Source organism: Thamnophis sirtalis, unplaced genomic scaffold (assembly GCF_051295495.1).
Source record: "Thamnophis sirtalis isolate CommonGarterSnake01/CBP01778 unplaced genomic scaffold, rThaSir2_p1.2 scaffold_14, whole genome shotgun sequence".
Taxonomy (NCBI): domain Eukaryota; kingdom Metazoa; phylum Chordata; class Lepidosauria; order Squamata; family Natricidae; genus Thamnophis; species Thamnophis sirtalis.
In genome coordinates, this window is record NW_028261394.1 from 23,916,164 (window position 1) to 23,938,096 (window position 21,933).

At 50.4% G+C, this 21,933-nt stretch overlaps 1 protein-coding gene across 1 annotated transcript in view; it reads right to left on the reverse strand.

Annotated features, from left to right (window-relative positions):
• The window catches only part of PLEKHG4 (pleckstrin homology and RhoGEF domain containing G4), a 35,637-nt gene extending 22,265 nt beyond the window's left edge, over positions 1–13,372 (reverse strand). The window contains exons 1-8 of the mRNA XM_087729262.1: positions 11,436–13,372; positions 7,942–8,160; positions 7,143–7,266; positions 6,695–6,840; positions 6,338–6,447; positions 3,398–3,514; positions 1,424–1,522; positions 1,037–1,185 (exon numbers count right to left, since the gene is read on the reverse strand). Coding sequence (XP_087585388.1) covers positions 1,037–1,185; positions 1,424–1,522; positions 3,398–3,514; positions 6,338–6,447; positions 6,695–6,840; positions 7,143–7,266; positions 7,942–8,160; positions 11,436–12,885 — 2,414 coding nt within the window. The 5' untranslated portion in view covers positions 12,886–13,372. The remainder of the gene's footprint in view (positions 1–1,036; positions 1,186–1,423; positions 1,523–3,397; positions 3,515–6,337; positions 6,448–6,694; positions 6,841–7,142; positions 7,267–7,941; positions 8,161–11,435) is intronic.
• Positions 13,373–21,933: the final 8,561 nt, after the last annotated feature.

A 21,933-nucleotide genomic window follows, 5' to 3' on the forward strand; every position in this document is an offset into this window, starting at 1 on the left:
GTTGCAGAGCGGCAGGTCATGGGATCGTCTTTTGTGATCTTCTGACAAGCCAGATACATTTAGCAACCGTGTTCCTGGCTTAAGAACGGCAGGGATCAACAACAGACATTTGGGACTCAACTGTTGTCATATCCGAGGACAGAAAAAGGGATTTCAGATAGTCCTTGACTTGTGACCAGTCGCTCAGCAACTGTTCAACATTCCGAGAGACAGAGCCCAGTTCTGAACTTCCGATGCCCCTCCCCCCGGGCTATGGAAGCGCTTGGCAACCAGCCTGCGCTTACGGCTATTGGCCCATTCCAGTGACGGGACCACAGTTTCCATTTTTGTCAAAGACCCGTCTCCGGTGTTTGGCAAAAACTGGAAATAATGAACCATGGGCTTTGCTTCCTGGCTACGGCATTCTCTTAATGACTGCCACAAAACATTCATAAAATTGGGTCCAACCATGACCTGCTTTACAACCACCATGACTTACAACTGTAATGGAGAAGCTCCAGGACCGTCATAAGTCAAGGACTCCCTGCACATCAGAGATTTTACAAAGGCTGTTTCAAGAACGGGAGAAGAAGGGAGTCAGAAAAGGCAGAGGATACACAAGGGCTGAATCACAAAACAGATGACAGGCCGTGTCCATGGGCCGGCCCTTCAGGCGGCTGGGAAGACCTGCTTCTTTGCCCAGGCCGAGGGTCCTGAGTGGGTGAAGGGCCCTGTCTCCCACTTATATCAGCAACTATGGATGGTCATAGTTTCTCGGCTGCCATATCTATTTTTATTTTTTTGTACTGTTCTTGTAATTTTGTTTTCTTAACGTATGATCATTCACTGTCCACAGGTTCTCGTTTGAGACAGGCAGCCATGGAAATTGATGCTGAGATAAATAAAGAATCGAGACTGGGAAAGCTGCGGGGGCAGAGAGGTAATGATATCCCCACAGAGCAGCACACAGAACGGACGGAAGAGCCTGGTTCCTGCACACCTCCGCATCTCCCCCCCTCCCTTGGCCTCCCTGCCCAATATTCCCACAGCAGCTCACCTGCAGTCCTCAGACAGCATCGCGCAGGATTCCTCCTTCTTGAGGCTGGCCAGCAGGGCGCCCCCCTCCAGCCGCAGCCTGGCCAGCCTTGTGTCGTCCAGAACCATTGTCATCATTTGCCTGGAGCTCTTCAACAGGGCACCGGCATCCTGGAGTCAAGGAAAGACCGGAGGCTTAAGGCTCTGGGATGGAGACCCGAGGGAGGCCAGCCAGACAAGCCCCAGGAACCTTCAGGGCCACTGAGCAAGGGAGAGGCTGGCGCCTCCAGGGCCTCTGCATCCACCCCAAAGGTTGGACGAGGTTTTCTTAAAAACAGTGTGTCACATTGCCGCAGGCCCTCAGCCCAGGGAACCTTTGCTTCTTACCGGAACGGCACCCGGGACTCACCTGGGGTTTCTCCGGCCATCTGCTGGACTCCACTGCTTCTACCGCCTCTTTGAGGAGCAGACGAGCCTCTTGGCACCCAGAAAGCAAGTGCTGCAGCCGCTGCAAGGTCAGCACAAGGGCACCACGTGAGTTAACAAGCCATCTGCCGGGTGCAGCTCCCGAACCCAAGCGAAGGTCCTGGGAGAGGCCCAATTTTCTATTCAAGGAAAAAGCTTTGCCTGCCTTTCACGTGGAGCTGCCCAGGGTCAGAACTCTCCCCCAGCACAATCCTAGCCGCCTCTCTTGGCATAGAGCCCCAGGAGCCCCCGTGCCCCACTCCTCAGGGCCCTCTGGAACTCCTAGCTTGGCCCATCGCCCCAAGTGAAAGGAAATCATCTTTCTTCTTAAACCTCCCTCCTTAAACGCCTGGAAACCAACGTTCTTAACAGAGACACCCAGCTCCACGTTTTCTGAATGTTTGCTGATCTTTGCATGAATATTATCAGAACTTCATGTCAGTCCTACCTGTGTAAAGGAAGTCGCCTGACACCCCCCCCCCCAATCCCAGAACCCTGCTGACTTGAGAGAAATGCTGGAGGGGGGGGGCACTTGCAGCCAGCCCACTGTCAATACCATTTAGTCATCCATCATGTCATGTCATGATATGAAAAAGTAGATTCAGGAGGAATCAACAACTTGTATGCAAAGATGTAAGTTTTGTGAGCTGTAGCTCCCCTCATCAGACGAGGCTCTGAATAAAATGGGTTAGTTGGAAAAGGTGTTGCTAGGCTCCTCCTGCTGCCTTTTTACCTCCTGAAGGGAACACGGCTCACCTGCTGCAACACCTTCAATTCAATTTAGCTGCAATCCTGGCAGCCCAGAGTTCTGGCACATGGGGATCAGCCTGCACCCTGGGAACCGATCCGGAGGACCAGGGAGGGAACTGCTTGCTTCAGGTTATGCCAGCACATTTTTAGGGTCTTTAAATCTGAAATTTGCCTTATTCATTCCTAATCTTGGCATTTCCTCTTTTGTAGATTTGCTGGTTTCGTGATATCTATGTATTTGATCTGTTGTTCTCCGGAAGAATTCTCTGACTCAGATCAGAGTTTGTGCTTCCTTTAATAATGGCCCTTACCGCCTCCATTCCTTTGGCACCTGGTATGAGGGGGCTTGCCTTACGGAATGCAGGGCTTAGTTTCTGCCAGACATTGATGCCGCCTGCCATGTCCTCCTCCTCCTCTGGCTCTGTGGACTATTCCTCCCAAAGCATGGAGGGCCATCCAGGGAAAACAGGAGGGCCGCCCTTCCTGGTGAGCAGGGCCTTAGTCGGCCGGGGCCTTCTCTCCTGAGTCCCCTTTGCAACAACAGCAGGAGAGGCTTAAGAACAGCAGCCGTTGTTCTAAAGCTCCTCCAGACTGTCTGTCAAATTGATTTTGACAGGGAGCCACTGGAGAAGATTCACTATGGACCCAATTTGGTTCTAACTTTGGATTGGTGGAGTCCTAGAGTTCTACAAATGGTATTGTAACTTCCATTTTTGGCCAGCATACCATGCCCTTAGGATCTGCTCAGTGGGCGCCACCCCCAGTGGCTTTGAAGACAGGCACCACCCAAAACTGGTAGCAAAGCGAAAATGGCGTCACAGGACAACACTCAAGAGTTACTTAAAAAACAGCCTCCCAGTCTCCCCTCCCCCGCTAGACTCTGTGCTTCCCAAGTGGGAGTTGAGATCCACTTTCGTGTCTCACCCTCTTTGAACCTGAAAGACCACTCTACCTCCCCCACTTTGTCTATCAGTCTCTTCAACCATGTTCAGTGGCAAAATACTGTTCAGTGGCAAAATAGGCAAGCATTCAGAAAACTGATGAGAGAGAGAGAAAGAGAGAGAGAGAGAGAGAGAAAGAAAGAGAGAGAATGAATACTCTTTTGTAGAAGTATAGATTTCCTGGAATTCTGCATTACTCAAAGGTTATGTTTTCATGCCTGCCTCACCATTTGGAAGTGCAGCCAATTCTGATGGCAATAGGGAAGTGACCCGCGGAATTCTCGAGGCAGCTGCTGGCTCTCAATATGTTTGTGGAGGGACTTCAAGGAATTGAGAAGTTCCCACTGTGGAAGAGAAAAGAGAGGCACCTCACGTCACACCAGTTTCCATGTCCCCAAACACTGCACAGGACTGAAAACTGGCACTCACTAATCTCCAATCCATACAAACTCTCCGGCTTTCTTTATTATTCATTTTTTTAAAATTTATGTGCCGCTCATCTTGTTAGAGATGACTCTGGGCAGCTTGCAAACATGAAAACACATTAAAATAAAACAATAAATAACAATGGGAGGGGAGAGGTCTTTCCTCAGCCGATGGCAAGCACCAGAGTCATCAACTGGGGGCCCAGGTGAAGAGGCAGAGCCAGTCTCCAGGCCCTTACAGAAGGTCAAAGTGTCTTCTCTTATTTTTTCTTTAAAACTAAGATATGTTAAGTATATTGATATGGAAGCATAAATACCATCAACACAGAATGGAGTTTGCTCAGAAGCTGAAATACACCAAGTGAATGAGAGGAAGAGTGGGAAGCAGAGGAGAGAAGAAAGATAGGAAGAGAGGGATAGGAGAGAGGGTAAGGGGGGAAGATGAGGAGAATAAGGAGAAGTGGAATGAAGAGAGAGGAGGAAAAAGGAAGGGGAAGTAGAGTAGAAAAGGATGATGGAGGGAAGAAAGGAGGTAGGAGAGAGGCAGAAGAAAGAGGTGTATGGAGAGCAGAAGAGCTAATAATGGGTTTTTATCTTTCTGGGAGTTGATGGCAAGAAGAACTGATGTAATTACTACTTAATACAATATGATATTGGCTATGTAATAGTATACATGTGATTATATGTTATGAAAATGGAAAATAAAAAAAGTATTTTGGAAAAAAAAAAAAGGTCAAAGTGATGGGTGCGAATCTTACCGGGGGGGGCAGGGGAGAGACGTTCCAAAGGGCAGGAGCCACAGCAGAAAAGGCTCTTCTTCTCCTAGACCCTGTCAGCCGAAAATCCAGGACTGACATTCCACAGCATTCCACACCAACACGGGTGGGGGCCCATCCCACTGGGGTGACACCATTTTTCAGATAACCTGGACCCTTGGCATGAAGGCCTTTAAACCAGCAAATTGAATTACACTCGAAAGCAAACTGGCAGCCAATGCAGCTAATGGAAGAGCAGTAAAATATGGGCCACTCCAGGGGCCCCAGGAACTGCCTCTCTCACCGCATTCTGCCCTAATTGCAGCTACCGAATGCTCTTCAAGGGCAGGGCCATGTAGCACACACTGCAATAGTCCAGGCGTGAGATGATCAGGGCTTGAATTCATGATCCAGAAAAGGCCGCAACTGGCACACAAAACAACTTTGTGCAAAGGGTCTCCTAGCTGCAACTGCCGCCTGCTTTTCAAGAGTCATGCAGGAGTCACGCAGATAGGAGAACCCCCAAGTGGCGGACCAGATCTGTCAGGGGTAGCGTAATCCCATCCAGAATTGAAGATGATAAAATCCCGGATCCTGGAGCCCCAAGCACCCAAAGCCAACTGGTCTTGCTAAGGTTCAGTCAAAGATGTGGTCCCCCATCCGGGCCCCCACAGGCTCTGGGCGCCATGAGCCACGGCATCACTTGGGCCACTAAAGGTGGAAATACAGAATTGAGAATACCTGCACCCATGGTGATCCTACCCAGCGGCTTCATGTAGATGCTAAAGAGGAGTGGCGACCAAGGAGCAGCCGTGGCTTGGTCTCGCGTTCCCTATCAACACCAATTGGGACGGTCCTTGTAGAAAGGAGCCAAACCAGCACTGCCCAGTCCCAAACCTCACAGCCAGCCCAGAAGGATAGCATGATCGATGGTATTGAAGGCTGCTGAAAGGCCAAGGAGAGGAAGGATGGTTGCGCCAACCCGCCAAGTTTGAAACTCTTCTGAACCATTTGAACATTTATTGCTATTCAACTTGCCAATGAACTGGGAAGGTGAGAAACGATCCAAGAATAGACTGTGTGAGCCAAGAACCCACCAAGGTCATTACTGCAGGTGTCTCACAGAGAAATGAACTGTTCTCAAAACAAAAGACTGATTCATAATTGGCCAATGTGATCACTATGGGTGGGAAGAAGGGGAAACTACGTAGCATTGCACGGGAAAACCTCAGAGCTGGTTTTAATTCTTCAATGCTGAAATGGTATATCCAATAAAGTTTTATTTCGGGGATTTTAAAATGCCTGAGAGTGCCTACTTTTCTTGGGTTCGCTAGTTGGACGGTTGACACCCCCATCCCATTCTTGCCAGAAATCATCAACAACAGTGACCAGGGTTATTTCTGTCTCATAACCGAGCCTGGATCCTGACCAGGAAATCCAAGACCTCCTGAAGCTGCCAAGCAGCCATCTTGTCTATCATCTTCCCTAAAAAGGGAAGGTTGGAAACTGGACAGAAATTGTCCAGTTGTGGGGGATAGGAGATGGCAAACCATGGCCTCCTTAAAAGCCTCCAGGAATGCCTCCTCCTGCACTGATAACTTCTGAAACCCACCTGGCGGTCATCATCCTGAAACTTTCACCAATCAGGAAGGACAAGGACCTAAGTGACCAGTGGTGGCACTGACAGAAAAATGGAGACTTTGTGCACACTGACAGGAAGAGAGAAAGCAGAGAAAGGCACTCCAGGAACAGACCTCCTCTGGGCTGGAATGGCTGCCTGCATATTTAGCAGGTTTACATGGACCACAAAGGCCTACAGATGCGACAACAGAATTGCTCTGGGGCTGCTCTACCCCTTCCTCATCCTTTCCAAAATCACGCCTGGAACTTCCCCAAAGCTTTGGAATACAGAGCCATAGAACCAGACCACCCTCCAGGCCCCTTTAAATGCGGGTCGAGGATTTCTGAACTCCGGACCTCCTCGCACCTGCAGAGCAGCTGGCTTTTCTATCTGGAAGGTGGGCTCTCTCTCCACAAGCAGCAGGGCTCTCTGGATGCACTGGGGGACGATCTCCTGCAATGATAAAATGCATTTTTCTAATGGTTCCTGTTCCAGTCAAATGTTTTCTTTAACATCCAGCTAAATAAGGATGGGCAGGAATGTTGTCTCCATTTCTCTATTAACAAGGAAGGAGGAGTCCAAACAGAAGTGCTTGTCTTAAGGCCAGGTCCTTCACACGTGAGCAGTTTCTTATCCAAATGTTTCTGGCACTTTCAGGGCACCCAGATCTGGTGTGACGGAACGCTGGCAAAGAACTGGGAAAGGAAAACAATAGCTGTGTGCCTAGTGGGCACCCAAAAATGGTAGAGTAGCATTCAGAAGGAGGAAGTCTCACCTGCAAAGTGCCTAAGGCTGTGAAGACAGCTGGGACTGGAGAAGATTGGCGGGCATCTACCAGGATGGTTAAACCCAAGGCTTTGCTCTCCGGCCTGAGCATGAAAGGAAATAGGAGACTGAGATTAGGGTCCACAGCTCTTCAAAACACTCCTTGAGGAGATCAGAGAATATTCACGCAGACCTCGAAATAATTATAGTGGCCTATCTAAGCTGCTGGATCTGGGATTCCCAGAGGACACGGAAGCATCCAAGCCAGTTAAGAGCCACCATATTCACCGTGTTTCTCTACTGACTGGAAATCTACCCTTATAAAGCTAAGAACCGACAGAAGAGTTATAGTATTCCGTGCACAGAACACTGGCTGACTGGGTCTTCCTTGGCTTCCCCCACAAACCTGAGAATGCTGCGTAAATACAGGAGAAGGCGTATGATTTCACCGGCATTGCAGTTCGGGCACAACCAAATTGTATTCCTCATTGTGATGATGATCACGGCACGTCCAGATCTGTCTCTGGTACCTGAGAAAGAAGCTCCGTTTAATTTGTATAACTAATTAGGCAAAAAAGAAGAGCCAAGGCCCCCTTGAAGTGGCCCCGCAAAAGAACAAAGAAATGGCTTCTTCAACCTTTCTCATGAATGAATAGATGCAAACATGGCAAAATACTTGAAATGGCGGGATGGTAGAAGTTGAAAATGATTAGGAGAAACACAAACTCAGAGCCACACAGATCTGGTTCTGAAAGCAGTATTGGATTCGAGGGGCCCACGTAGACTGCCGTTTGTTTTCTTTGGTGGCAGATCTTCCTGAGCCTCGCTGGGAGTCTGGCTGCAAACACTTTTGGGGGGAATAGCTTGTCCCCCATCCCAGCTGCCAACTCAGGCTGGTTCTCTTAAAGAGCCTCAGGTCCACCCCTTCACTCTACAAGGACTGCCGCAAACTTCAGCTCCTCCTGCTCTTGCTTAGAGCATGACTGTCCCTCTGCAACTCTGCAACACAGGGAGGCCAGATCGTGGTTGTCCCAGGGAGGGAGACCCCTCAGGGGTGCAGAGGCTCGGGTTGTTTCTTTAGGGAGGGGGGCCTATGCGCCAGGGCCCAATCTCCAGTGACAAAGTGAAAGCATTTCTCAGGTTCCCAAATCACCATTGCCTCCTTCACAAATCATAAAGACAGCAACCACCTTCGGGGGCTTTACCTGGCAGGCATGCAGCCCCACTCCGAAGCATCTCCCAATTCACACTCTTCATTGGCAGGGGGTCCGTTTCCAGAATCCCCCTGGATAGAAAGGGTTGGAGTTCTGGTTGCATAGTCACGGCTGTGGGGTCTTTTTCCCCAGAGCCGCCAGGAGTGATCAGTGCCAGGCTGCTGTTATCAGCTTCTTCACTGGAATTTTCTGTTCCATTCGATGATGTTTCTGAAATAGGAAAGAGCTTTCAATGCTAAGACTTTAATTATTCCCATTTGCAATCAGAGGCAAAGCAGATACGGATGTATCCTGCCTCTTTGCAACTCATCAGAACCGGGGAAACCCAATGAAGTTTATTGTAGATCCGTGATGGCGAACCTATTGCACGTGTGCCACAGGTGGCACAAGGAGCCATTTGTCAGGGCATGCGAGGCGTTGCCCTGTCAACTGGCCAGAGCGTGCTGGTTAGCTGGCTTTGGCATTCTTTTGAGGCAGTTTTTCACCCTCCGGAGGCCTCCGTGAAGCCTCCAAAGTGTGAAAAATCAGTCCTACGGACAAACCGGAAGTTCTGGAATATACTTCCGGTTTGCTCATAGGGCCGGTTTTAGCCCTCCAGAGCCATCAGGAGGCTTTCCGTAATGAGAGCTGGGCCATGCATCGTGAGGCTGGGAGGTGGGTGAGCGAGAGCGGAACAGACGCTCGTGCAACCCCCCTCTCCAGCCATGCAGAGTGCCATTCACTGGCACTTGGAAGGCGCCAAACCGGGCAGCAGCGAACAGGTGCTCACGCGGCTTGGTGATACCCCTAGATCAGTGAATGGCACTGTGCCCAGCTGCAAAAGGGGTTTGCCAGGTGGCTGCTTGAGAGCGTGGTCGCTTCATGGCTGTTGTGTTGCGCTGCTGCGACAGCGCAACACAGCCATTCGCCCATGAGGCTGTACCCGGCCCTTTTTGGAACCCGCTCGCAAGAGAGCAGCCACCCAGCAACCCCAAAACAATAAACCCTCCCCCAATAATAAAACCCAAGCCATATTTTGTAGGTAAAAAGGAAATAAGACCCTGTCGTATTTTTGGGGAAACACGGTAACCAATCCATCAGTCAATTGATTGCTAAAAATCAACTTTCATGTGCCTTTGAGAATAAAAAAAAATCTACCTTGCGCTGGCCTTTAATTTTAAGTTTTTTCCTCTCAGCACTAGAGATGACTAATGGAGATGACAAATATTAGTCTCTTCACAAGGTTAGGAAAAATCAGTCTTGAGAGACTCATTTACATCAAGAATAAGAAGCATATTAATTCCACTTTCTTGAGTGCCATAATAACAATGCCTCCCCCTCATCTCCTGTTGCCTTGTTAGAGAAGATTTACATCCGAATTATTCTATATGTGCAGATACACAACATGCATCAACATCTTTTGGAAAAATATTAGTCTTTGGGCAAACTCAAGGCAGAAACATTATCACTTCTCTGAGGTGCCTTTCAGCACAGAAGGGCAGTCCCAATCTTGCCTTAGTGTCACATCTTTAGGACTTCTCCTGGGCTCAGCTGCCACTCCAGAGAAAGCCCCAAGAACCGAATGGCAGCATTCTCTCTGGAGCTGCAGGCTTGGTAGCTTCCCTTTGTCCTAGCTGCAAAAGCCTGCAAAGCTAGGGAACAGCGATGGGAGGCTGGTTGGAGCCCTGATTCTTGCCAGCCAGCCCATCCTCCCCCTGCCCCCCCAGCCCTGGGAAGAGCACTGGGCATTTTCTGGGCAGCACCAGCCCCTTCTGATGGTGAAGAAAAGCAAGACCAGGATTCAGGTGCCATGAGAAAGCAGAGCCTGTCTGTGAGCCCAGAGGCCTCCTTGTCCAGGACGAGGGGCACTTCTGGGCAGCCCCCACTTCCGGTTGACACTCATCAGCAATTCACACAAATGAATTACTGTATTAGATGAATAACTTTTAGAAAACACTTAACACTATCAGACATAGTAACTAATTGCAGTCAATGAACTGCATGAGACAGGATAAAAAGTTATGGACTTCTGTCCCTTTGGGAGATTAAAAGAAATACTTTTTTTATCCTCAAAAGGGACAGAAATCCATAATTTCCCATACAGATTAAAAACTGCTTTTCAGATGGGAAAAATGGTTAGAACTGTTGTTTCATTGTTTTAAAAGGTCCTTCCTGGGACTCAAGGCACCAGCCAACCGGGGACATCTCAGCAGGGAGGATGTTTACAGGGGGATGAGATATACAGTTGATACAACTGTTTTTACAACAGTTCATTTAGTGACCTTTCAAATTTACAGCAGCATTGAAAAATGGGACTTATAACCAACTTATGGCGCAGTGGTTAGAATGCAGTACTGCAGGCTACTTCTGCTAGCTGCCAGCTGCCAGCTGCCAGCAATTCGGCACTTAGATTCTCATCAGCTCAAGCCTGACTCATCCTTCCATCCCAGGTGGATCAAATGAGGACCCAGATTGTTGGAGGCAAGAGGCTGATGTTGTAAAACCACTTAGAGTGGCTGTAAAATTGCTATTGCTATTTTCACAGTTACAACTTTTGCAGCATCTCCATGACCAAATTCACACTCTTGGCAACTGACTCATATTTATGATGGTTGCAGTGTCCTGGGGTCAAATGATCCCCTTTTGTGACTTTCTGACAAGCAAAGTCAATGGGGAAGCCAGATTCACTTAACAACTAGATTACTAACTTATCAACTGCAGTGGTTCACCTAGCAACTGTGGCAAGAAAGGTTGTAAAATGGGGCAAAACTTACTTAACAAATGTCTCACTTAGCAGCAGAAAATCTGGGAGTTCTGGTCTAGCACAATTGTCCAGATGTACATTCTATACACAATTTGCAAGCTCACTCCTATGAAATAAGACGAAAGTCTCCAGCACTGCGCAACACCCATGCATGAACCACTCCCTTGGCCCGACCCAGGCATCATGCCCCACCTGAGTTTGAGGAGACCAAGATTTCAGGGCGGAATATTAAATTGGAAGCTGGAATACTGCAAAGTAAAGAGATAGCCATCAAGCTTGATCTTCTTTTCCAATAACGCCAATAACCCACGAGCATTTTACTTAGAAAATAAAAACCAGCTAACTACACCCTAGGATGAACACTGCTATTCTTTAAACATGCCCAATTTGTCCAGCAAAAACTAAAAAAAACAAGCTAGAAATTATAGGCAGCATCCATGGGCTACGGGGAGTTTGTTGTGGTAATTTAAATGACTTTCCATTTCCAATACAAGAAGTGTCACAAATGGGCCGGCTCTTCTGAGGCAACTCTTTACGGTAAAGCCCAGGGCCTATTTTCAAAATCCTTCATATGTCCACTAGTCAGAAAGGCTGCTGGCCTCTGCAATTAAACACGGTAACATTCTAAACTTGAATTCCCTTCCCTACCATTCTCGTGTTCTTGAAAGAGGCCCTATCTTGCACACGTGATCACAAGACCATTTCCCCAGGGAAGGGCAGAAGGTGGCCAAATGCATCATACCTGTGGCATGATCCCCCTCTGGGATGGGCTTGGTGCACTCTGGTGACATCACAGGTGGAAACAGTGGGGGGAGGAGGGTGGCCAAGGAGTTCATCTCTGGATCACTAGGCTGAGACAGGCAGGGAGCTTCATGGATTGAGTGGTGTCCACCTTCCAGGAAGGCCCCCGTGCCCGACTCCTTGTCTAGGGAAGGGGCTCGGCTGCCCTGTCCTCTTCCCACCTTCTTGGAAACACCTGTCTGCACAGCTCGTGGTGTGCTTGAGAGTTCGGGCTGATCCACAGAATTTGCTGCAGCACCGCCTTGGGCAAGGCTGTGGCGGGTGGCCTCTGCCTGTCCAGCGACTCCTGCTAGAAGCCTGGGGCCATTTTCCTTCAGCTGTGTTCTCGCGCTCCGCAGCTCAGCCTCAGAACTGGGAAGCAGATGATTGTCTCCCGCTCGCTGTTGACAACTATCCACATTTTCTTGCCCTGCCTTCTGGGAAAGGGAGCTTTTCGGGACGAAAGGGTCTCCAGAATTAAGTTGCCACCCATTCTTAGGAGGGCTTCGCTTAGTCTGCCATTGGTGATCTCCTTCCATGCTTATTCTACTGCCCAACTCCACTAATGGGTCCACTATTGTCCCTTCTTTGTGCTCCAGAAGATGCAGTTGTTCCAACCATTCAGAAAATTGACCTTTAACTCCCACCAACCGTTTCTGTGAGGACTGCTTATCAGCTATTCTCCTCTGTGAGAAGATTCCCACCCGTGATGGTTTGATTATGGTTGGAGAAGCTGTCTTTCCCTCTAGCCTTTCTGGAGAGCTGCCAGAATCCCACTCGCAGCTACTGACGTCCCGCTCTGTCAGGACAATGTCTCCTATTCTGTCTACACCCAAAACATCAGGACAGGATGCAGAAGGCTTGGGGAACTCCAAGCGGCCTCCTGCTATGGTGGAAGAGCCTGTCCCCAGAGCCGGACCTTCAGCCTCCTCTCCATCCATGTCTCTGCACGTGGCCGGCCTCCAATCGAGCTCCTGTTCTGGATGTGTCAATAAGGTCTTGACAAAATGTGGCTCCTTAAGAATAGAGGAAAAAGTGGGACTCAAAGAAACTGGACGATTCTCTGGATTGCCAGGATGTTTCAGGAACAATTTGTCATACTCTGTTTCATTATTTACAGAACATGCAACATGAGTAGCTGGCACGTCAGAAGTCCTCAGCTGCCCAGATGGCACTGATGCAAGAGCTGAACCAGCACAATTTCCGCAGCGACAGCTATTGTTCTGACTGCGCTGCTGGCTGTCCTTGGCTTCCAGCCAACGGAAAGAGGTGGGCTGAGCTGAAGATCCTTTGGGGCAGCCAGAGGTGGGCAGTGAGGCATCTACCAAGTCCGCCTCTTCTCCTTCCCTGTCACTTCCACAGGACTTCCCGAGCTCTGGGCTCCCACGTGCCTGGTCAGCAGGCTCCTTCATTAAGGTGGTGGCAAATGAGGTGGCCTCGTGGAAGATGTGGGGTCCCCCCGAAAGACTCCTCCACTGGAAAGTCCAGAGCAGAAGACTTCTCAGTCATTGAGACAAAATGCACATTCTTTTTATTTTTTCCAATAGTTTGGAACTTACTGATAAATTCTGGCTTGACTATTTCATCCCAAGGCACTCAGATTATCTCACCATCTGTGGCTAACAAGCAGTTTTCCAATGTGGTTCCAACCATTTCTTGCTGATGGAGCTCAGCCATTCCACAGTGAAGAGAGAGGCATACAAGGCAGCAGATGCCACAAACTCCTCCACATTATGTTTGTCCTTGGCCAAGCATTTCATTGTGATCCATGGAGACTTTCTCTAGTACAGAACCACTTGCAGGTAAAAGTCCTCCACTCTCAAGATCCTCCAGTCAAGAGAAGGCAGCTGGATGACCATCTTCTCATGAACGCAAAGGGGCCAGCCTGCATGCTGGGAGAGCCACCTAACGGAATAAGGAAAGCCAGGGGAATCTTTTACAGGCTCTTTCTCAACAAGGGAGAATCTAATACCACCTCACCCATCCCCCATGCCATCATTATAAGCATCCCATAATTGAGGAAAGTCTATTTCAAATTCATAGTTGCTTAAAGATATTATTAAGCCCGGCGCACAATGATGTATTACTTATTCTAAGAAGTAAGCTGCCCTTACTTGTGAACTAAGGCAGAACTAGCGCATGCGTTTCCCTGAACTTGCTACTTTCAAAAGGGCTGTGCAGAAAATTATTCAGAAGATGGAGACTTTGTGCGACTATCACACCAGTGTTTTATGAATAAACCTGTCCTGTCTTTGCTCAGGCTTCCAAGTGAGGCTAACAAAAGATGTGATTGTTGGAAAAGTCACATAAAGAACTATCTCATTAAAGCAGGTGCATCTTTTTTCCTCTCTCATGCAAAACTCTGACAAAAGATGGGCCTGCTTCAATTAGTAGCAAAAGGGATACTGTGCTCACCCTTATTCAAAGCTAAAACAATTCTTCAAAATCAGTTTGAAGCATGTAGTCATCATTTTGAGCATAGAAGTATTATTCTTCATTCTGAAAGTTCCCTTTCATACTTGAATAACACACACTAAGATGCTGAAATCCAGTTGGAAACATCAAGTGAGTACAACACCTGGACTGTTACCTGGGACAAGCAGAATATGGCAGTTTGATAACACTCTTTTGAAAATAACTTTCCCAAAATATGCATTTAAGGTGAATACTATTAGGAAGCATAACTGCGTCCAACAAAAGTCAAGGTAATGCTTTAATTAAGAAATGTTTCCTCAACAAAATGTGGAGATGGGGCATTCTTGTACAGATATCCTGTTTTATGCTGATGGGTAACAAAAATGTAACCCATCCCATTTCAGACAGACTTTGGGCATCACACAGTACAGAAGGAGCGCATCAAAAATAGTCTAATCAAGTAAAACAATCCAGTTGTATACTTTAAATGATGTTTTTTCCAGGTTGCCTTTGCATGTGGCTCTGGTCCCTGAGAAGGACAGCAGAGGGAGCCAGAAAGGGGCCGGTCCCAAGGCTAACCCAGGCTAACCCAAGTGACAATTTTTTATTGAGAGAATGCCAAGGGATACAGATCCCTAAAACTCTGTATGGAAAGGAAAACGTTAGCGGGAGGCTAAAAGAAGTGAGCCCCTGATTCAAGCTGCAATCTTGGCCAAGTTCTATGGCAGGGAAAAAAAGCCCCCCACTGTCCCAGGAGAGACCCTCAACTTTGCTGGCCTTGTGACCACATCATAGCGATGTCAGCCTCTGCTTCGCTGCTGCTTTTCGGCTGCCATTGAAACGGGGATTTGGGGGCATGGTATTTGGGAGGGGAATCATTATGTACTGGAGGATTGTTATTAGGAGCTGTCCTGACCATCTATCTGCACATGTGGAAGAAGGGAGTTTCCCGCCAAGGCCAACTGTCCAGCATTCCGGCCTGATGTTTGTTTGTTTGTTTGTTTGTTTGTTTGATTGATGATGCTTTTTGAAGACATCTCCCACCTGACGGTTGGGTGAATTATTATTGGACTATGAAATGGGGTGCCAAGGGGAAGGGATTGAATTATACATGATATCTATTGCTTTTGTGCCTTGTTACTCAGACTCAGCTTTGCTTTGCTTTGCTACTTTGCTACTAAGGGAAGAGATGTCTTCAAAAAGCATCATCAGGCTGGAATGCTGAACAGTTGGCCTTGGCGGGAAACTCCCTTCTTCCACATGCGCAGATAGATGGTCAGGACAGCTCCTAATAACAATCCTCCAGTACATAATGATTCCCCTCCCAAATACCATGCCCCCCCTCCCCGTTTCAATGGCAGTCGAAAAGCAGCAGCAAAGCAGAGGCTGACAAGCATATTGAGTTTAAGAGATCTGAATCTTTTGGCATTCTCTCAATAAAAATTTGTCACTTCTGTGAGATGAGCAGCTATCTTAAAAGTTCAAAAATAAATTTAAAATATAAGTAAACAAAATAATAAATAAAAGCATTGATAAGTAACTCTTTGCAGTGCCAGCATAGAAACTTTCTCTGAAAGAAACATGGTCAAGAATCCAGGCACATCTATTCCAGAGAATGCTGCTGCTGCCATGCAAGCTCTCTTTCTTTTTTGCATGAACAACATGCATGTTAAAAATCAGGCCTGACATTTGTTGCATGACAGCGGATGATATAAACCTGCTCTCTAACACTTGCAGTTTTTTGAAGAGCCCTCTGAACAAACATTATTTTGGTAAATACAAGTTATATACGCTTAATATGATAAAACCAGACATTTCAGGCCCTTGAAAGCTTCCGCTGTATTGTTCTGTTTGCTCAGGAAGGAGTGGGGCAAAGAATCACAATGCCTTGGGCACACAGAAGGGTTTCTTGGCTGCAGACCCAGCCTGGCTACTTAGAGTCCCTGCCTCCCAGAGAAGATGCTGGGAGAAAGTTTTCAAGCATTCCTTTTGAGCTTGCAGGCAGCAAGATACTCACAGGCTTCCTGCTGGACCCACTGCAAGATGTGCTTAGCAGGAATCAGGAGGTCGTTGAGGCAGCAGAGCCCCTCCACCATATGATGTGAGTTCAGAGGGAGGATAATGCCCAGAGGAAGAGGATGTTCTGGATGCAGCCATCCAGTGGCTGAGAATCCTGCCAAGAGAAGGAGAGTCAGCAGAGCTGGGAACTGGGTCTCTCAGGCTGCAATCACGAAGGGCAACTGCTCTTCATTTCTCCAGACCCCCAACTCTCCCAAAGGCAGTTCCTGCAGCGGCAGAGCAGAATGCTCACCTCGTCCCGACAGAGTGGCGGCAGAGAGCTTACACTGCAAAAACTTTCCTGACTGAGCAGGGTGTGGCTCCTGTTAAACTATTGTGATTGTAGCATGTGGGAGAATACACGGCATGCATGTGCTTGTGAACGTGAGAGTAAGAGGCAGGAGAACATGCAGCAGAATGTGTCTTTCTTGTTTTTATAAGGCTCACAAAACCGCATTGTCAATCACTATATCATACAAGATAACTCAGTTTATGCTCAAGAGTTCTTTATGGCTACCCCAATCCCCTTTACTCAGGTATACATATATATGTATGTATGTATGTATGTATGTATGTATACATACATACATACATACATACATATTTGCCTTTACATTAATGTCATGTCCTGAGAGGATCCAGAATACATGACAGGTGAGAGGCAAAGACCAAGGCCGAGATGTGCTTAAAGAGAGGCGGCATTTTGTGGGGACAAAGAGAAGGGTTACGGCTGTCTCTCTTGCCCAGAGCCCTTCAGGCTGATCAGAGCATTTGGCCCTGCTCAGCCCTCCCGTTTACAGCCGGCCAGGGACTCTGAGTGGCCTCCTGGCTCTTCCAAACTCTGAAGAAAACCACAGGGTTTGAAGGGCCCCAGAGAGGCTGCTGGAGTCCGAGGCGCTTCCTCTGCCGGAGGGAAAGGACTGTAAAAATTTCTGCCGCGGCTCCAGAGCTGAGAACCGGGATTGTGCACCGTCGGCAGTTTTGCTTCCCACACACGCTTCACTCCTCGCGGGCAAAGAAGTGCGGAGGGCTCCTTCCCGCCCAGTCTCTGCTTCAGGCGGGAGCGTCGGCCGCCTCCTCCATGACTAAGGCCGACCGGTGCCCTCCGGGGATTCCCTTCGGAGAGCCCTTCGAACAAAGCCGCCCCTGCCGGGTCGGGAAAGCGGCCTCTCCTCCCGACACTCGCGCGGCGCATGGAGGAGCCGTCCCGCTGAGCTCGGGGTGGTCTCCGCTCCCCGGCCCTCCCTTCCGCCCTGCTGCTCCCATTCGAGCGGAGGGGCCAGAGGAGGGCTCCGGATCCTTTTCGGACGGGATCTGGCGCAAGGGGGGCGGGGGGGGCGCCTTCATCTCCTCCCAGCCGGGCGGACGGAGCCCAAGAGCCGCGGGGGAGGGGGGGACGCAGCCGGCGCACCTCAGCCTTCAGCCGCCAGGAGCCGCCCGCGCCCTGCAGCTGCCCCGGGGGCCCGCGCCGCCTCCTCGCCGCACGGAGCCCTCCGAGGACGCCTTTCACGGCCCACAGCCTCCCCGGGTGGGGGTCTCAAGCCGGGCGGGTGGATGGGCCACTTCGGCGGAGCCCCGAGAGCAGAAGGGCGGGAAGGAAGGCAGACACCCCCGGAGGCTGCCCGGACTGCCAAGCCGCCCCCGAGCCACGATCAACCGGCCTCAGCCGCGCGCGCCGCCGCCAACTGCCGTCCCCGCCCGAAGGGGGCGCAGCTGCGCGGGGCCGCTCGGAGCCGGCGGGGTGGGGGGCTGAGAAGAGGTCCTGGCGGCGACCGCCCCCTTGCGGTTGAACCCGGAGCCTCCTCGGTGGCCTCGGGGTTGATGTGGCCTCCGCGGCTCTTCGGGGCTTCTTCCGAAGGTCTCCCGACCGTCCTCCCCGGGACGCCCGTTGTCCTCGGAGGCTTCTGAGGTTACGAGGGCACCGAACGGATGGACTGTTTTGCATCTTGGAGCGGAAGGAGGAGGACGCGACAAGAAGGTAGTAAAACAGCAACCTTTATTCTAGCAGAGTAAACTATGATTAACCTGGCGTGGTTCGCGCCAAACATTTATACCCCCGGGTTTGAGCAATAAGCCAATGGGGCGTCGAGTGTCTCGGCCAATCAGGGAAGACATTGAACCGGCTCCGCCCGCAAGCCAGTATTCAACACCCCTCCCCCCCTAGTCAAGTACCCTCACAAAGGGCAAACATAGTCCTGTAGATAGGTGGGACGGTGCCGCTCTCGTCCCGACCTTCGTAGCTCCCCGGCAGCTGTCGTCGGGGGGGGAATCGCCAACAGAGGCAAGTCTGTGGCGGAACGGTGATCCTGTGATGCGGCCCCGAGAGATGGCGCTCCAATTGTCTGAGATGGTATCTCCGCAACAGCCGGAGTATCCGACGATGGACCCGTACAATCTGGTTGGAATATATGGTCAGAGTCTCGATAAAGGCTTTGAGGGAAAGAATGGCCAAATGAGGCACGTCTGTCCGAAAAGTTCGTATCGGCTTGTCCCCCGTTCCCCGAGGAAAGGCAGTCCGTTGGGGATAAGGTCATCAAGGGTAGCTCACGCTGAGGGCGAATGTCTGGGGGACCCGGGCCGTCTATTTCCGCAGGGAGGCGGCGCCTTAACTGGTCCAGGTGGCGCCTCCATTGCGTTCCGTCGGCCAGACCGGCCCTGAAGGAACAGGGGCCAGTCAAAGCTGTGATTGTTGCGGGAACCCACCGTGGATCCCCTGAAAAGGAACGAGCCCAAACGGGATCCCCTAACTTAAACGTATGGGACGGAAGGGCCCCCAAGTTGCTCGGTAAATCCCCTGCATAAAGTGGATGGAGCCTATCTAGGGAGGTTCGCAATCTCCTACCCATCAAGAGCTCCGCAGGACTTTTATTAGTTGTTGGACAGGGTGTAGAGTGCTGGCTCAAGAGATAGGCCGCCACTCTCTCCTGCCAGTCACCCTGGTCCATGCGGCCCAAAGCTTCTTTAGCTGAGCGAACTGCGCGCTCCGCCCTACCGTTACTAGCTGGATGATACGGGGCTGTGGCCGCGTGTCTAATCCCTTGCTCTGCCAAAAATTCTTGGAACATAGTGGAGGTAAACTGGGGCCCGTTGTCTGAAACTATCACATCTGGTAGCCCGTGTGTGGCGAACATCTTACGAAGAGCCCTCACGGTACTCTCTGCCGTAGTGGAGGTCATGATTACCAACTCCACCCACTTAGAGTAAGCATCAACCACTATCATAAAGTTTCGGCCGTGAAAGGGACCGGCAAAATCAATGTGTAAACGGGACCATGGGCCTCTAGGAATTTCCCACTCACGAGGGGCGGCTGTGGGGGGATTCGGCCTAGAATTTTGGCATATTCTACATCGACCTACATAATCTGCGATTTCCGAGTCTAACAAGGGCCACCACACATAACTACGGGCTAAAGCTTTCATTCGCGCTATACCTGGGTGATTTTTATGGAGCGCGGGCAGGATTCGTGCCCGTAGAACTTTGGGGATCACTACCCTATCCCCCCAAACAAGGCAACCCCCGTGAAGGGCAAGTTCGGCTTGTCGTGCCTTAAACGGTCGAAATTCTTCCGCTACCTTTTTTTCGGGCCACCCCCTCAACACCCATGAAGCTACTTGGGACAAAATGGGGTCAGCCTTTGTGCAAGCTGCAACATCCGCGGCTGAAACGGGAAGATCGGATTCAGCAATAGACAAAATGGAGAGAGAAGGCACGAGGGCTGTGTCCGTCTGTGGCAAAGGGCAACGACTCAGGGCGTCTGCGTGCCCTAGCTGCTTACCCGGACGGTATACCAGCGCGTATGAATACGCCGCTAAAAACTCAGTCCAACGTGTCATGCGGGGAGACAAAATGGGGGGGGTTGGCTTATCGCCCGCCAATAGGCCTAAAAGCGGCTTGTGATCCGTAACAAGGGTGAAATTCCTACCGTAAAGGTAGTCATGAAAACGCTTAATACCGGACACTGCAGCTAGAGCTTCTTTGTCAATTTGGCTATAATTTCGCTCCGTTGACGAGAGCGTCCGGGAGTAGAAAGCTATAGGAGCCTCTGAGCCGTTCGGGAGGACATGGCTCAGGACCGCCCCTATGCCATAGGGAGAGGCGTCACACGTTAAAACTAGGGGCATCCTGTCGCTATATTGAATTAGGACTGCTGACGAGGTTAAAATGTCCTTTATAGCCGCGAACGCCTGCGCTTCACGGCTACCCCATTTCCAGGCCGCTGACCGGTCAAGCAATCGATGTAACGGTTCAGCTAACGACGCCTTGTGGGGAATAAAAGGGGCATAAAAGTTTAAAAGCCCCAGGAACGCCTGCAATTCCGCCCTCGAGGTGGGTGCAGGAGCGTTTTTTATGGCCGCAACTTTCGAGGGAGTGGGGTGGATGCCCTGTGCATCAATAAGGAATCCCAAAAACTCTACTTGGGGAACAGCAATTTCGCACTTGCTGCGCTTTAACTTCAATCCAGCCTCCCTAAAACGTGTAAGAACCTCCCGCAGTGTTTTTAGGAGTTCCAGGTGGCTAGGGGCTGCAACCAGGACGTCGTCAAAATAAGGAACGACGCCTGGGATCCCATGGAGCAACCGCTCCATGAGGCTCTGAAATATCCCTGGGGCAACCGAAACGCCAAATTGGAGGCGGCGGCAACGGAAAGCCCCGCGATGGGTAACAATGGTCTGGGCTGTAGCCGCATCATCGTCTACGGGAAGCTGCTGATAGGCCTGTGCCATATCCAGCTTGGCGAAAATGCGGCCTTGCCCCAAAGAGTGAAGTAGATGTTGCACTACAGGAACAGGATATGGATTTGCCTGCAGGGCCAAGTTGATGGTCGACTTATAGTCGGCACATATCCTCACCGATCCGTCGGGTTTGACCGGGAGGACTATAGGGGTTTCCCAAAGGGCATGATCTACGGGCTCTATTACCCCCTGCTCTATAAGCTTATCCAATTCAGCATCTACCTTTGCTCTCAATGCAAAAGGAACCCTACGTGCCTTCAGCCTAATAGGCGCGACCTGGGGATTGAGGCAAAGGGAAATGGGGGTGCCCTTATAACAACCTAATTTCCCATCGAACACATCTGCGAACTCATCCAAAACGCTATCTACGGCACGGGGAACTATCCTATGCACCCCTTCTATAGTGAGGCCCAAAACGGGGAACCAATCTAACCCCAGAAGAGCGGGCAGGTTATCCTTAACAATTAAAACTGGAAGTTTCCCTTTAAAATCTCCGTATTCCACCCGGATGTGGAATATTCCTGCCGTGGGAATCCCATTTCCCTGGTAATCTAAGAGGGAGACCCTGGCAGGGCGCAATTTACTCTGAGGAACCCTAGGGCAAAGGCGGGAAAACAAAGCCCAAGATAAAAGGGAACGGGAAGACCCGGAGTCCACCTCCATTCGGCAAGGCTGACCTTCAAGACGAACGACGGTGCTAATTTTGCGACCGCCGGCAGGGACGTGGGAAGCCTGATAGACTACGCACTCAGCACTAGGGAGCTGGTGGGTTGAATAGCAGTCCTCAGCTCGCCTCGCTGGACGTGGTTGTCGGCGGCGTTGCAATGTCTGACGCTGGTTGCTGGGCTGCATAAACGATGGGGCTGGCAAGAGAGCCCGGCAAACCTTGGCGAGGTGTCCTTCTCCTCGGCAACGGCGGCAGACAGCGGAACGAAACGGGCAAGATACGCGGCTGTGGCGGCCGCCGCATCCACGGCAAGGCATGTTTGAAGCTGGCTGGACGGACGTCGGTGGTTGCTGGTGTGGCCTCTGCTTCGGCTGCGTCCTCATCTGTCCGACGGTTTCCTCCTCCTCATCTTCCATGGGGGAGAGGTCGTCAACGAGGTTCGTCTGATTGGAAGGCCCCGCAGCGGTTTGCGTGAAAGGTTTCAGCTGAAGGCGTTCCATGTCGGCCGTGGATTGTTCGGAAAGTTCTGCTGCTCGCGCAGTCTCCACAGCTTGCGCCAAAGTAATCTTGTGGTTCCGGAACATACG